The following is a 15386-nucleotide window of genomic DNA, read 5'->3' on the forward strand; positions in this document are numbered from 1 at the left end:
TGTGGTGGGGCCACGCTGTGGTGGGGCCAGCGGACCAGCGAGAGCTCTGGAACTGGGAGACAGTAATCAAGCCAGGACCCGCGCTCCCTGTGTGAAACTCATCCCATCGTTTACTAACATTACCTCTCATGCCAACACCCTTCTCCAAGAATTATAGGACGGCATCGGAACCCCTGCTGGGACTTGGTAACCATTCCTGTCACACACATGCCCAGTCAGATGCCTAGCCTGGCCACTATTTGGAAAATGCCTGAGTTCATGGACTCAGCCCATCTACCAGGGCATCACTAGAGACTAGCCTAGAACCGAGGTCAGTGGAGTTACCCACTTACGTCTGCTGAGAGTGTACGGTCTGCTAAGTGGAAATGCATTGGTGGGTAAGAGATGGTTAAAGAACATTGCATACATGTAACAACAATTAATATATACTAGTTATAAGACACACAGCGGGACTGGTAAGAGGGCTTCGCAGATGCCTGCAGCCACGCCTGATAATCTGAGTTCAATCCCTTGACCAGTGGTAGAAGAAGACTGACTCCCACAAGTTGTCCTCTAACTGCCATATATATGCTATGTCATACACATACACACATAAGTACATACATATCACATACAAACATACACACACATAAATACATAAACACATATCACATAACACATATACACACTTAGACATATATACAAATACATACATACATACACATATCCACACACATACAAATACATATACACACATATACATATATACACACACATATACACATACATACACAATACAAACATATACACACATGCACACATACAAACTCATATGCACACATACACACGTATATACATACACAATACATATACGTGCATACAAACGCACATACATACACACAGAAAGACACACATACGCACACTGTCATTTTAAATAGAATAATTTTAATATGTTGATGAGTATCGAGCAGGAGCCAGTTGGAAGAGAAACGGCCATCTCTGGGGAGCCCTTCATGTGATGGCAACGTGCACTTTACACGTTCTCCTCATGGCTCTTCATATGAAAGCTCACATCAAGTGTGTTCAGTCAGCCAGACCTTACACATCCTCTACCTGAATCGCCTTGACCATAGCTGGGTTTGTTTTAGAGAATCCATTTTCTTTTTCAACCCCCGCCTTCTGGCCACAGTGCTGTCTCCAGGAGCCTGATGAGTTTGGCAAGTGATTAATGACCGAGTCAATGCTTTCACACTTCGTCTCAATTCACAAATAACTTTCAGCGGCTCCCTGGAGACTGGCTAATCACACAAGGCCAGTCACACGAGGTAGATTATAAACGACAACGGCAGATTAAAATTAGAGAAAGAGAGGCACAGGCACCATCCCTCTCAGACCCTGTGGCTGGTGTAGCAGGGACTCTGAGGCGGTCAGGGAGCGTGCAGCTGAACAGCTCTGTGATCCCAGCCACTCCACAGGAGGCTGGAGGATTGTGAGTTCAAAGCCAACGTAGCCAATACAGCAAGACTCTGGCGAGGTGGGGGTGGGGAGAGGAAACTAGCCCCACATAGACTAGTGTGTCCACTGACGTTACTGATGTTATTACCAACAGGCTCAGCTGGCAAGTACTCTCCACACAGTGTGGCTTTCTGAGTTCGGTCTCCCTCACCTACATAAAAGCAGAGTGTAGCCGTGCGTGTGCGCAGTCCAATTGAAAAGGTCACGTGGGCTTGCCTTCACCATGAGGAGGATTTTCTCAGCAGTATTGAACAAAAATAGTAACTGTGCTGTTTGTCAAATTACCTAGCCAGCCTGAGATTCACAGATCTGTGTGGTGTTACCACACAGCAGCACACTGGGGTACTGTGCTGGTTACCCCTGTGCACTCCCCGCTGAGTCCCAGCATGTTTTCTACTCAGACTTGTGACCAATGCTGGTTTATGGCCTCACTGTGTGCTTTAAGCCATGGTCACAGCCCGGTGTCTCTGGGACATTAAGCCATTTCTATCTATGTCATCGCAGTGGTAGAGTGTGCAAGAGGGGACCACGTCCCCTGGCCGAGAACGTGGACAGAGGAGCATTGTCTGACAGTCCCCTGGAACCATCTTGGTTACTCAGTGGGAGGCGGGAAGGCAGAGAAGGGGGAGACTCGGAGAACCACAGGGCATAGGATGTACGGGGATGGCAAGAGGTGATGGTGACGTGGGTAAAGAAGACATGGACTCACGTCCTCTCCTGAGCAGCTGGAGCGTGTCCCAGAGCCCCAGGGGTGTAAGCAGACACGTAGCCCTTGCGGCAACCGTGACGTGTCCTGTGTTCTATCCCTTCCCAGGACACAGCATGATGGACACCTTGGCCGTTGCCCTTCAAGTGGCAGAAGAAGCCATTGAGGAGGCCATTTCCAAAGCAGAATCCCATGGGGACAGCCTGGTAGGACCTCCTTCTGTGTGGTGGGAGGCAACATGGCGGGAACACCCTGGCTACCAAGATGGAGTGCTGATGGTGGGGGGGTCAAGTCACTGCAGCCTTGAGGAAGGCTGTGTGTAACCCCTCTTTACTGTTGTGGGGACCGATGTGACAATGACCTCCCCCTTCCTTCCACAGGACAAACAGAACGAGGCCAGTTACCTGCGGGAGCACAAGCAAGAGCTGGCTGAGGAGCTGGCCAGCACCATCTTACAGAGGGTAGGACAGTTCAGACCAGGCCAGGGAGAAGAGACTCACAGAAGGGGCCCATTTGCTGATGCTGTGACAAGAGTTAGGGGACATAAGTAAAGCCATGGCTCCATTCTGTCTGCTGCCCTTTCCCTCCTTATGTGCACTGGCTTGGCAGGACTCCAGGGTGAAGGCTCAGGGAGGGTTTATGTCCCATGAACACAGTGACCTATAGAGGCACCTGACAAAGGGCTGTCAGGAAAGTGTCCTGAGAATCTTCAGCCTTCATTCTCAGTCACAGCATCCCTACCCCCATTCGCACAGCAACGACGCTGCTCATTCCTGAGGACACCCAGGTCCATCCAGTCGTGGGTCAAGAGACGTGGGTAGGGTCACGTGCCCTTGATCCTAGAGTAGGGTGTTAGAGTAAAGGTCGTGGCACAGGCCACCCTGCAGACGAGAGGACAGTCTGCCAACTGTCCCCAGCAGTGGTCTCCCACCATCCCGAAGCCCGAGTCCCCGCTTATACCCGTCACTAGTACATCACCTTATCTGTGCGCCCACATGGTCACACCCATGGCGGCTGCATCTTTAGCTAACCTGTAGACCTTTTTCTCAGTGTTGTTCCCCAAACAGTAAACCGTGCAGCTATTTTAATAACACGTGTCACGTCAGTTGCCGTAGTGATTTGGAGATGGTCTGCCACGGACTGGGAGATGTGCATAGTTCCTCTAGGGGAGCACACCACCCACCTCAGGCCTCAGTCCTCCAGCTCTGTCCATCTGAGTTTTGATACACGGTCTCTCACTGGGACCTGGGACCCACAGATTCGGCTAAGGTGGCTGGCCAGTGAGCCTCGGGAGATCCTTTTGTCCACGCCTGCCCGGCACTAGAATTATAACGGGAACCACTGTGCCTGCCGTTTTTGCAAGGGCTCTGGGGAGGCTGATTCCCAGAGCCAGTCCCCTGCAAATGGAGGGGTGGCTGCATTTGTCCGAGATGGCGGCTGCAGGTCACTGAGCTTGAGCCACTCCAACACAAGCTGAAATGTTGGTCCTAACAAGGCTTCTAGAAACATTCCAAAGGTGATCCCTCTGGAACTTGTCCCCCGTTTTCCCCAGATTATAAGGAAGCAGAAGGATAAAGCCGAGCTTCGAGCGGAGGAGGAGGAGCCAGAGTGGACACGCCCCCAGAATGGCAGTGTGAAGGCCAGGGGGGAAGGGACCACGACCCCTCCAGGACGGCACAAAGCACGTGCCACCCTCTGGGTAAGCCACCACAGCACTGCCGCCCCGCACCAATCCTGCTCACCTGTGGCTCAGCTGTTCTCCCACAGAAAAGGGAGAAGTGCACCATGCCACCTGCAGTTGAGTGTGCTCTCTGCATCCTAGAGAGCCGGAAGTGTGCAAGAGGAGCAGTCGGGGTACAGGGGGAGCGAGAAGCTGAGACAAAGTGCAGGGTGCTGGGGAGTTTTTACATTGAGACCAATTTAGGAAAAATGAAGATGTCTATAGGCTGTGTGTGTGTGTGTGTGTGTGTGTGTGTGTGTGTTTGTGTGTAGACAGGTGTGCATTTCTGTGTTTCTGTTCCAAGTGCACATACATGTATGTGTACTTGTGTGCTGGTGTGAATATATGTATACCTGTGTGCATATATGTGTTTCTGTGTGCAGATGTGAATGTGTCTGTACCTGTGTGCAGGTGGGAATGTGTATATACCTGTGTGCAGATAGGTGTATATGTGTTTGTACCTTTGTGCAGGTGTGTGTGTGTACGTGTGTATACCTGTGTGCAGTGTACATGTGTGTGTACAGGTGTGTATGTGCAGGTATACAAATGTGCAGGTGTGCACGTGAATGTGCATACCTGTGTGAAGGGTGTACATGTGTTTGTACCTGTGTGTAGGTATGAATGTGTGTGTGTGTGTGTGTGTGTGTGTGTGTGTGTGTACCTGTGTGCAGATGTATGTGTAGAGGCCAGAGGTCAACCCGGGTGTCAAGCACAGTCAACTTAGATTGTCTTTTTGAGATGGGGTCTTCCTCTGGCCTGAAATTCACCAATTCAGCCAAGCCAGCTGCCAACCCCAGGACCCTTTGGTTTTCTCCTCAGCAATGCTGGGATTGAGTGTGCCCTGCTATGTCCAGGTCTTTGCACTATCGAGACAACAGCGATCTTGCCCGGTGCACAGAGGCTTGCTCACCCCAGTGCAGAACTGAGACCCTTTGAATAGTTAAATCCCCCAAGGTCCCGACGCAGGAAGAGCTGACTTTGACCCCTTGTTGGCCTACAGAGTAAAGAGCAGCGTTCCTTCAGATCTTCCATCTCCCAGGTCTCATAGAGCGAGCGAGGCCCCCCACGTTCTCTCTAATCTAGCTCCTCCAACTGGGCCCATCCTTGCCTCTCCCTTAGGTGCTTGTATGGGTAAAAACTGGAAGAAGAAAAAAGCAGAGGCCACAGGTGGGAAAGAAGGAATCAGACTAGTAAGAAAGAGGGGTACTGAAGTAACCCCAACACCTGCTAGCAAGCACACAAGGCCCCACAGGTTAAGACCCTGCTGCAGTGCCACCTGCTGGCAGCAGTTTTCATTACAGTGACTGGGGCCTCCTTCCTGTTGAGGACAGAAGACAACTTGACACCCTCCCACCCCTTGCTGAGTTTTGCTGTCTGTTCTGTTCCAAACACTTGTGCGTGTGTACATGCATGTGAGCGTGTGTTTAGATGCATGACCGTGTGCAGGTTGTATGAGAACTGCCCCGGGTGTCATGCCTCAGAAGCTGTCCACATTGCATTTTTTTTTTTTTTTTTTTTGGAGACAGATTCCTTTACTAGCCTGCTAGCCCCAGGGACCTGCATATCTCTGCCTCTGGGTGCTAGCATAAAAGGTGCGCACCACCACACTTGGCCCCACTAGCGTTTATGTGGGTTCTGTGGGGCTGACGTGGGTTTTCATGCTTTTCTCTGACTGAACTTTCTCCCGAGCTGTCAGGCACCCTGAAGTGCACATTGAGCACACAGGAAGAAGGAGCTTCCAGATTACCGCCGAGGCTGTGGCAGGAATCCCAGCCCCGGGGACAATGACTCCTGTATTCAGCTTCAGACCCTGCCACACTTGGTTACATATCTCTGAGAGACTCCTGTCTCCTCGGCTCCCCTGTGGTGTGACAGGCAAAAAGAGCACTTGTCCCTGAGACGGGAGAGGGCGCGATGCAGCAGCCAGGCGGGGAGATGCCGTGCTCAAGGATCCTGGTACCCGTTCTCGTGGGTGCTTTCTGTGGCTAAATGAAATGTTCTTTTCCCTCCTAAGCCTACTGGCCTTGCTGGGGGATAGAGCTTTGGCGTGAAGCATCCTCTCCTTGCTGGGCCATGTTCACTCCGAGCTGAGGACCCTCGGCCTGGGGCTGTGTTGAAAGCTCACACCTCCCTCTTTCCACAGCGGTCCCAGTCTGTGTTCTCCTTCACTACTGAAGACGCTCTGAAGACCTGCTCAGCAGAGGCTGCAGCACCAAGGCAGCCCAAGAACCGTGCCCAGCGTCTGCTGGAGGAGTCTGCGCTGCCCAGCTGGAGGAGCATGGACGGGCTGGACGGGACAAGTAATGGATTTATTGTCGGGGGTGATGGTGTGTGTGCGTGTGTGCGTGTGTGTGTGTGTGTGTGTGTGTGTGTGTGTGTGTGTGTGTCAGTGAAAAGTTGTCTATCTCAGTACATCTTAGGATGGCACTGTGGTTCGATTGTGCCTATGGCCTTCCTGGTTGTTCTAGAATGTTCTGCCTCTCCCTTAGGGGCTAGAACTCACATTAGCTCAGCTACTTTTCTAAGCTCTCACGCCACAGCTGTGACCATGAAAATCGAAGCCAGGGGCCACGAAGCCCTACACTTGGAGGTCTCTTCCTCACCTAGTAAACACATGTGTACAGTATACATGGGCCTATATGTTGTTACGTGCAGCAGCTGTTAATGGTATTCACAAACTGTTGTGGACCAGACCCAGATCCCTTCCCTGAATAGCAAAAATGCTTAACCACAAAGTGGCCACCCTAGGAATAAGCCTTTGAAGACGAGCTGTCACTTCCTTTCTATAACTAACCAACAGTCTATGAGCAAAATTCACCCTGTGCGAAGAACCAGAAATGTCAACTATCTGTCAATCTAAAGATTTTCCATGAGAGGTCACTTTCTTGTTAACCCTCTTGTGGAGCCTGACAGGTGAAGACTGTGCACACAACACTCAGCAGTGACAGTGTTCTGTCTGTGGTTTCAGGGTTTCTGTTAAGTGTCTTTTATCCCTAGATTCATCATCCAAATACCCAGATGCCCCCTTCCCCTTTTCTCCCATATCCCCCACATCCCCAGCTTCTCCAGTATCCCCAGCTTCTCCCACATTCCCAGCTTCTCCCACATTTCCAGCTTCTCCCACATTCCCAGCTTCTCCCACATCCCCCACTTCTCTCATATCCCTAGCTTCTTTCATTTTCCTCTCACTTTCCTACCTCTTCTTTCTCTTCCTTCCCCTCTCCTCTCACTTCTCTCTGTCTCCCATTTCTTCTCTCCTCTGAGTCTCAGCCAGTTGAATCTCATTCCTGTGTATATTGTATACTATAATACCAGCACCATACTTCCTGACCCAACATGGAGGTAGAAGCTGTGTCTAGGAAGGCTCCTCCTCTGTCTCTCTCTCTTTGGCTATGGGAAGCTTCCCAGTAAACAGGCTGAGTTTCTATCTGACCCGAGGCCTTCTGCTGGTAGCCAGGACTTAGCCCTGGATCTTTTTCAAACATTATTTATTATTTTGGTGCTTTGTGTGAATGTGCCTATGCATGCTGGGTGTGTATGGCAGCCGCCTGTAATTCTAACCTCAGGAGGCAGAGTCGGGGGTTCCCAGAACAAACTGGTTAGGGAGACTAGTATATCGGACTGAGAGACCCTTCCTCAAAGAGTAAGAGGAAAAGTGACTTAGGACAATTCCAATAATAACTACAGGGCACATGAATATACACACACAAGCATGCATACGCTCACACACATACACTCACACATACACATTCACATACATTCATACTCACACATACATATACACACTTACACTCACATAAAAATCACACTCATACACATACACACTCATACATACGCTCACATACATTCACACACATATATGCATACACTCAGACATACAAACATATAACACATATGTATACACATACACACACTCATATGCTCACACATACACACTCACACATACACTCACACACATACAAACATATCTGCTCTAAAAAAGCATGGTGCTACCCTGTATGAGCTGTCCCTGCTGTCATCCTCATAACAAGAGAGGCGCTAACTGTTCTTTGTCACCACTAAGCGGAGTGGGAACCTGAGGATCTCCCGCTGCTGCATGGCTTCCGGGCTTCATGCCTTGGTGTCCTCTGTTCTCTCCACTGTGAGACCTGTCCCCAGGTGGAGGAGGCTACCCCTAACAGTAATAATGGACCTCTCTGGTTTCTTCCTCACCTCTACCCCACAGATCTGGCCCCAGTTTTGCAGAGCCCCGACGGGAACTGGATGACCTTGAAGGACGGTCGTAGGCAGCCCCCAACCCGCCTGCTGGCCAAACCCAAGAGTGGGACCTTTCAGGCCCTGGAGGTGGCGTCCAGTGTGGCGTCTGCCTATGACGAGATAGGTTCCGACAGTGAGGAAGACTTTGATTACAGCGAAGCCCTGAGTAAGCTGTGCCCACCATCACAGGGCAGGCTCACCCAACCCCCGCCTCAGCCTGCGCAGGCGCAGAGTTCCGGCCAAGGTCCCTTAGCCACGTCTCCCTCAAACCCTGAGGCCATGTGCTCGGATTCAGAGACATCCTCCACTTGCTCATCTCGGGAAGCTAGCTGCCGGGCTAAACTGTCTTGGCTGCAGAGGAAGGCCCCCAAGAAGAACCCCTCGGCAGAGAAGATGCACCTCCAGGGGGGGCTGGATGTCAATTTCAACCCTCAGGCAGCTGGCGGAGAGACTTCCGACAGTAGTGACCCAGAGGAGACCCTCCACACGGCAGACCGCCGGGCCAGGAGGTGGAGAAGGGCCCGAGTGGGCCCGGAGGAGTTCAACAGGGGGCTGCCTTGGCCTGGTGCCCATCTGCAGAGTCTTCACACAACTCAGGTAAAGAAACCTGCAAACGCACACAGTTCGAAGGCAGAACAGCCCTTTCCGCGTGCGGTGCCCTGGAGAGCTGGGTTTGGTCTCTGCTGTCTAAGATTCTATTACTCTTGCTGCCAAGCAGCCGAGTGACCGGGGCCAGGTCACATCAACTTTCAGTGGCTCTGTGTCCTTGTATTAGACTTTCTTGTCACTGTGATCACTGACAAAACCATGGCCTGAGCTGTCACTTGGGCTCGTGTCTCTGGAGGCTTGGTGTGGGTGCTGTGTCTCTTGAACTTGACCAGAACATGATGGCAGGAGCAGATGGTAGGGGCTTCTTCAGTTCACCGTGGGCAGAACAAAGAGAAAGGGGACACGGGGAAGGGCCAGGGCAGGGCTGGAGGGAAGGCTCAGTTGGAAAAGGCCTCACTATGTAAGCTTGAAGACCTGGGTTCAGTCACCACCTACAGAAACAGCCAAGCCTAGTGACACACACTTGCTGTTCCAGTGCTGGGAAGACAGAGACAGGGGACTTCTCACAGACACCACGTGGCCAGCATAGCCTACTCAGTGAGCTCCAGGCCAGTGAGACCTTGTCTCATAAAAAAAAAAAAAAAAAAGGTGGATGCCCATCTGAGGCTAATCTCTGGCCTCTACATTTCAACACACACACACAGACACCTTCATATACACAGCCATGCACACATACAAAAACTAGTCAATTATTAATGTTTTTAACGGTTAAGGCAAGATGTATATCCAAGGAGGATTCCTAATCATGACATGATTCTAAACGGGTGCCCGAGGCTTCCTATTGGCTACAAAGAGGCTTCAGACTCGTGTGTAGGATCAGCCTTTGAGCAGCACCTGTCATAATCAGGCCTTGTGTTACTGTGATAAAACACCATGACCAAAAGCAGTTTGGGGGGGGGGGGGTGTCGCTTACAAGTCAGTAAGGAAAGCTGTGGCCGGAGCTCAGACGGAAGGAATGTAGAGTCAGGGACTGAGGCAGAGGCCATGGATGGGTGCTGCTTGCTGACTTGCTCCTCATGGCCTGCTTTCTCATGCAACCTAGGACCACTAGCCCAGGACTGGCACAGTGAGCTGGGCCCACCCCGAACAATGCACCTTAGCCTTGTCCACAGGGCAATCTAGAGAGGGATTTTTCCAGCGGAGATTCCCTCTTCCCAGATGACTCTAGCCTGCGTCAAGTTGACAAAATAAAGCCACTGTTCTGGGTGACCAGAACAGCACTAGGTAGGAGGGAGCCAGCGGTCAGCCAGAAGGTGCCTGTCTCCTTCCTGGGAAGGACCTTGAGCAAGTAGCAGTACCCTCTTATTCCCACTAGGTGGCGATGCTGCTATGCTGTCTGGGTGTTCAAACCTTCACTTTCATAGGGTAGTTCTCATCTCTGCCTCCTCCCAAACACACACACCCTAGGTTGGAATAAAATAAAAATTACATATTTAAACCATTACTTCAGAAAAATATAAATAAATTAACATAAGACAATGCAAATGGCCTACTGTAATATACACATTAAATATTTATGTTTTTATAAATATTGTAATATATGTATATGTATATATATATATGGCATTTTCTGCCAGGCATGGTAGCATATGCCAATGATCCAAGTACTCCAGAGGCAGGAGGATAATGTATTAGAGGCTAGCCCAGACTACATAGCGAGTTTGGGTCTAGCCTAAACTACATAATAAGACACACACACAGAAAACAGACAAGGCTGAAGATATGGCTCACCAGTTAATAACACTTGCTGCCCTTAAAGGGCACACACATCAGGCAATGCGCGGGTTCTTGTAACTCCAGTTCCAAAAGATCTGACATCCTCTTTCTGGGCACTGAGGGCTCATGCACACACACCTAGTTGCCCATACAGACAAAAGAGTCACAAATAATTTAAAATAAACTAAAAATGAACAAACTAACTCAGTGTTATCTCCCCCCATCCCACCAACGACTGAAGGTGTATTTTATATGAGGGTTATTTTCTTAGTTTGGGTTTCTAGTGCCGTGATGAACCATCATGACCAAAAGAAAGCTGGGGAGGAAAGGGTTTATTCAGCTCACACTTCCATCAAAGGAAGTCAGGACAGGAACCTAAGCAGGAACCTGGAGGCAGGAGCTGAGGCAGAGGCCGAGGAGGGATGTCTTGCTCAGCCTGCTTTCTTTAGAACCCAGGATCACCAGCCCAGGGATGGCCCCACCCACAATGGCTGGGCCCTCCCCCACCACTCGACTTTTCTCAATTGAGGTTCCCATTTTCAGTTGACTTTTGCGTGTGTCGAGCTGACATAGAAGTATCTAGTACGGCTGTCTTTGTGTGTTTGTATGCGTGCAGTAGACTTAAGACTGTAACTCTGTCTGTGTCTGGCGTTGGTCCATCTTCTTCCACCTCTCTCTGACTCTCAACTAGAAGTGATACAGAGAGGTTGGCCCACAGCCGCCTGGGCATCCCAAGTGCAAAAGCTTTCAGGAGGACAGCGTACCAAGAGCAGGGTGTCAGCTCACCAGAATGCAGGCAAACGGAGAAAATGTAAAAGCAAGGTCTGGGGAGAGAGCTTAGTGGGTAAAGGACTTGCTGTGGGCCCAGGTCTCATCCCAGAACATGTGTAAAAACCCAGGCGTGGTGGTGAGGGTTTGTAATCCCCCATGCTAATGGGGCAGAGACACATCACTGGGCTCACTTGCCAGAATGCTAGCAAGCTTCAGGCCTGTGGGAGACCCTGCCCCCCCCCCACATACACATTTAAAACAGCAACACACATTAGACGTCTTTTGGAAAGATTATTTTCTTAATTACCATATTGAATTAGGTACATGTGGAGTGGGGTTTATACATGTGAGTGCAGTGGCCAGACATGGATGTTGAGGACCAGATTCATGTCCTCTTCAACGATAGGGTGTGCTCTTAATCTCTGCACATCTCTGCAGTCCCCAAATGCAGTCTTCGTGTCAATGCCAGTCACAGTCAATTCTAACGCTACAGTGCTGGTGACAAACCGAGTGCCACTGGCTCATCCTTGTCCCGAGGTGACGGGTGTGTAAAGATATCATCCCTGCTTCCAGGCTGCAGACAGGCCCACAGAGTGTCGCAGTGCAAACTTTAAAGGGCTGTCAATAGCTATTAACATATGCACGAGCGCCGTCTGCGTGCATTTCGCGCATTCCGTGCTTGTCAACGATGTCATTGGCAGCCAGCTCAATTCATGCCGATTCCATGTGAGGAAAAAAAACAAAAACAAAAATACCCAAAACTTTTTTAGTTAACATTTGCATGGTTTTCACTGAGAAGGTTTCTTCCCTGGTTTTAAAACTGTTCCCATTTTTCTCCTATGAAAGGGATACTGTGTTTTACCTGTCACCTCTCTTGCCTGTTTATCTTTTATGTTTTGGTTTTGAGCCATGCCTGGCCTGGAACTCACTGTGTAGACCAGGCTGGCTTCAAACTCACAGATATCCTCCTGCCTCTGCCTCTCAAATGCGGAGAGTAAAGGCATGTGCCACCATGCCAGGCTTACATACATTTTACATATAAACTTCTTTCTTAATAGCAATGGTTAGGTGGGGTTTGGAACATAACTTCACTTGGCTATCTTAAGGAACAGGGCTCCATTCCCAGCACCACATAAGCCAGGCATAGTGGCACACATCTGCAATCCCAGCACTTGGTAAGTAGAGGCAGGAGGCTCAGGTGTATGAGGTCATCCTCAGCTACATAGTGAGTTGAGTTCAAGGCTAGCCTGGGATACACAAGACCCTGCTAATTGTCTCCTTTATAATTTTTATTATTCAGTGACATTAATTCTCAAGCTTACACTTCTTCACCATGCTTTGCAGGTTTGTATTTTCCGTCGAGAACCACGTAGGCTTTGCTTGTCTGGGTGTGAGGTAAAAGCTAGCTGCCCCACCCCCACTCCGAGTTATTTGTTTCTAAACCATTAATAAGTCATCCACCGTGTATCAGCTGACATCAGATGCCTTTTTTACACGGGAAGTTTATTTTGTTGCCATGTGTCTGTGCTTTGTTTCCTTCCGGTAAAGATCTTACAGTTTTCATTATAAATTCTTTACAGTACATGTTACTGTCTGGTGAACTTACCCTCCCCCATCCCCTCTTCCCTCTCCTCCCCATCCTTTCTTACCTCCCTTCCCCCATTCCTACTCCCCTCCCCCTCCTTCTCCTGTCCCCTACTCTATCCCTGCTTCCCTCCTGTCCCCACCCCTTCACCCCCTCCCCTCCCCCACTCCTTCTTCCCTTCCCTCCTTCCCCCCTCCCTACCCTTGTTACTTTGGTTGATACTTACATCATTTTCTAAAACTCTCTTGGCATCTCTCAAATCTTTACTCATATAATTGCTCTCTTAAAATCTGTTCAATTTGCAAAAAACACAAGTCGAGTTGGGTTGTACTGAATGTATGCATATACTTAGGAATAATTTGTGTCTTTGTAAAACTGAGCTTTTCCATCCAGGATTGTCCAGCACTTGTACAGGTTTTAGACTTTTGTTCAAACGCTCTCGTGCTTTTCCTGTTAAGTAATTTTTAATTTACATTTTAATGATGCTGTAAGTGAGAGTTTATTCGTCTGTCACATGTTCCGATCAGCACCTATAGACCGGCCCTGACTTTGTGTATACTGTATAACCTAGTGCTCTGATGGACCTTTTGTTAATTCTGCTAGTCTTTCATGTGGCATTCTTAGCTATTCTAATTATCTGCAAATAATGAACTCATGGGTCTTAGCTAGTGCTCTGCCACAGAGCCTCCCTCCTCCTCTTCCTCTGAGGATCTTCTTTGGAGACAGAATCTCTTTAAGGTGCCCAGTTGGCCTTAAATTAACTGTCTGAGTAGCTGGATTGCGAACCATTGGCTCAGCACAGCAACACTCTGGTCTTTTCCCTTCCAACTTTACAGTCCCTCCTCTCTCCTGCCTTCTCGCAGTGGCAACAGCCTGGGCTAGCTGTGAAGTCACATCAGGGCTTTCTTCCTTGGTGACCTGCTCCAGTGGTCCACAGTCAGGTCTGCTGCTTGCTTCCAGTTCAGCATCTCTTACCAAAATGAAGAAGCCTTTCCTAGCCCCAAATGATGTAAATCAGGAATGGGGCGTTGGTTTGATTTGGTTTCATAAGACAGAGTCTTCTCACTGTGGAGCCCAGATGGCCCAGAACCAAGTGGCCCAGGCTGACCTTAACTTACAAGTCCCTCAGCTTCGGGCTCCCAAGTGCTGATTCTAAGTGTGAGCCTCATGCCTGGCCAAGTTTTCTCCTAAAATCTATTGGTGTATTAATATATTTCTTAATTTTGAGTTGGCTTGACATTTGTTGCAGATGGTTTTCTAGACTCCTGTCTGTAAGAACTGAATTCCATTTGTATTCTAACTTGCTGACTTCAACATCAGTTTTGAAGATGCTTTGACGCAGGCCTGGAGAGTTAAGTCCTTACTGCTCTTGCACAGGACGAATTCCTTTTGCAGTGCCCACATACCAGCTCACAACTGCCTATACCCTAGCTCCACTGAATCCGATGCCCTCTTCTGGCCTCTGCAGGCACTGCACTCACAATCACATACCCACACATAGACACACACTGGGCACATAATTAATTTCTATGTTGGGGAACTGAAAGTAAGACTTATTCTCAGATGATAAAGCACGAGACTCAGCTATGTGTTCTGCTTGTCTGGTTGCTGCTTATTTTGTTTTGTGGTGTCCATTTATCTGACATTTATAAAGTGCTGCAGAGAAGAGAACAAAAATTATATACTTGGAAGGAAGAGACTGGCTGGATCTACCCAGTTCTTTTTTTTTTTTTTTTTTTTTTTTTTTTTTTCTGTCTATTCCCATGGAGCTTTTTATTTTTTTTTAATGGAAAATTCTCCTTTTTTTTTACTGGCAACAAGCTGATTTTTGTTGTTCTTTGGCAGTAGAGTGCCATCCCTTTGTGGGTCTGCCTACACAGCTTTGGAAGAAGATTTGGCAAGGTTGTGAGGGCCGCTAGCCAAACACCACTTTAACATGGCTGGTGCATTTGCAGTAATGGGAACTTGAGTGTTACAGATGCTGCTATTTTAGTGCCCTGTGGTGGTTTATTGGTTATACTCATTAGTAAAGATGTTTTCTTGGAGGTAAATTTGGTTCCATCCAGCATTCTAAGTTCTAATTATTCTCTGAAAATGTGTGAAGAACGTTGGACCAACCTGATAGCTCAGCAGATAAAGGGGCTTGCCGCAAACCTGATGACCGGAGTTGCATCCCCATGACCTACATGTCCAAGGCGGAAACCAACTGCCACAGGGGTCCTCTGATCTCCACATCTGTGCTGAGGCATGTAAAAGTTCACACGCCTACACATACACATAAAACATAAATACATACATATGCAGACACGTACATACATACACACACATACATATATATATACACACATACACACACATACATACATACATACACACATACATACATGTAAAAAAAAAAAGACCTTGCCGTAGGAGCAGCTACTAATCTTTGTGTATTTAGTAACTGATAAATATTTCTTTATTTTCTATATTGTTTATAGAAACATAAAAAATTAAAATCTACTAATAAGAAGATAAAAATGAGATGG

General features: G+C 48.7%; 1 protein-coding gene across 2 annotated transcripts in view; it reads left to right on the forward strand.

Annotated features, from left to right (window-relative positions):
• The window catches only part of MYRIP (myosin VIIA and Rab interacting protein), a 157440-nt gene that overhangs the window by 111281 nt on the left and 30773 nt on the right, over nucleotides 1–15386 (forward strand). For both annotated transcript variants that reach the window (XM_080934275.1, XM_080934276.1), the window contains exons 6-10: nucleotides 2309–2406; nucleotides 2581–2661; nucleotides 3753–3899; nucleotides 6064–6220; nucleotides 8146–8774. In XM_080934275.1, the coding sequence (XP_080790401.1) occupies nucleotides 2309–2406; nucleotides 2581–2661; nucleotides 3753–3899; nucleotides 6064–6220; nucleotides 8146–8774 (1112 nt within the window). The remainder of the gene's footprint in view (nucleotides 1–2308; nucleotides 2407–2580; nucleotides 2662–3752; nucleotides 3900–6063; nucleotides 6221–8145; nucleotides 8775–15386) is intronic.

This window comes from Micromys minutus (genome assembly GCF_963924665.1).
Source record: "Micromys minutus genome assembly, chromosome: 21".
In the NCBI taxonomy this organism is placed as follows: Eukaryota; Metazoa; Chordata; class Mammalia; order Rodentia; family Muridae; genus Micromys; species Micromys minutus.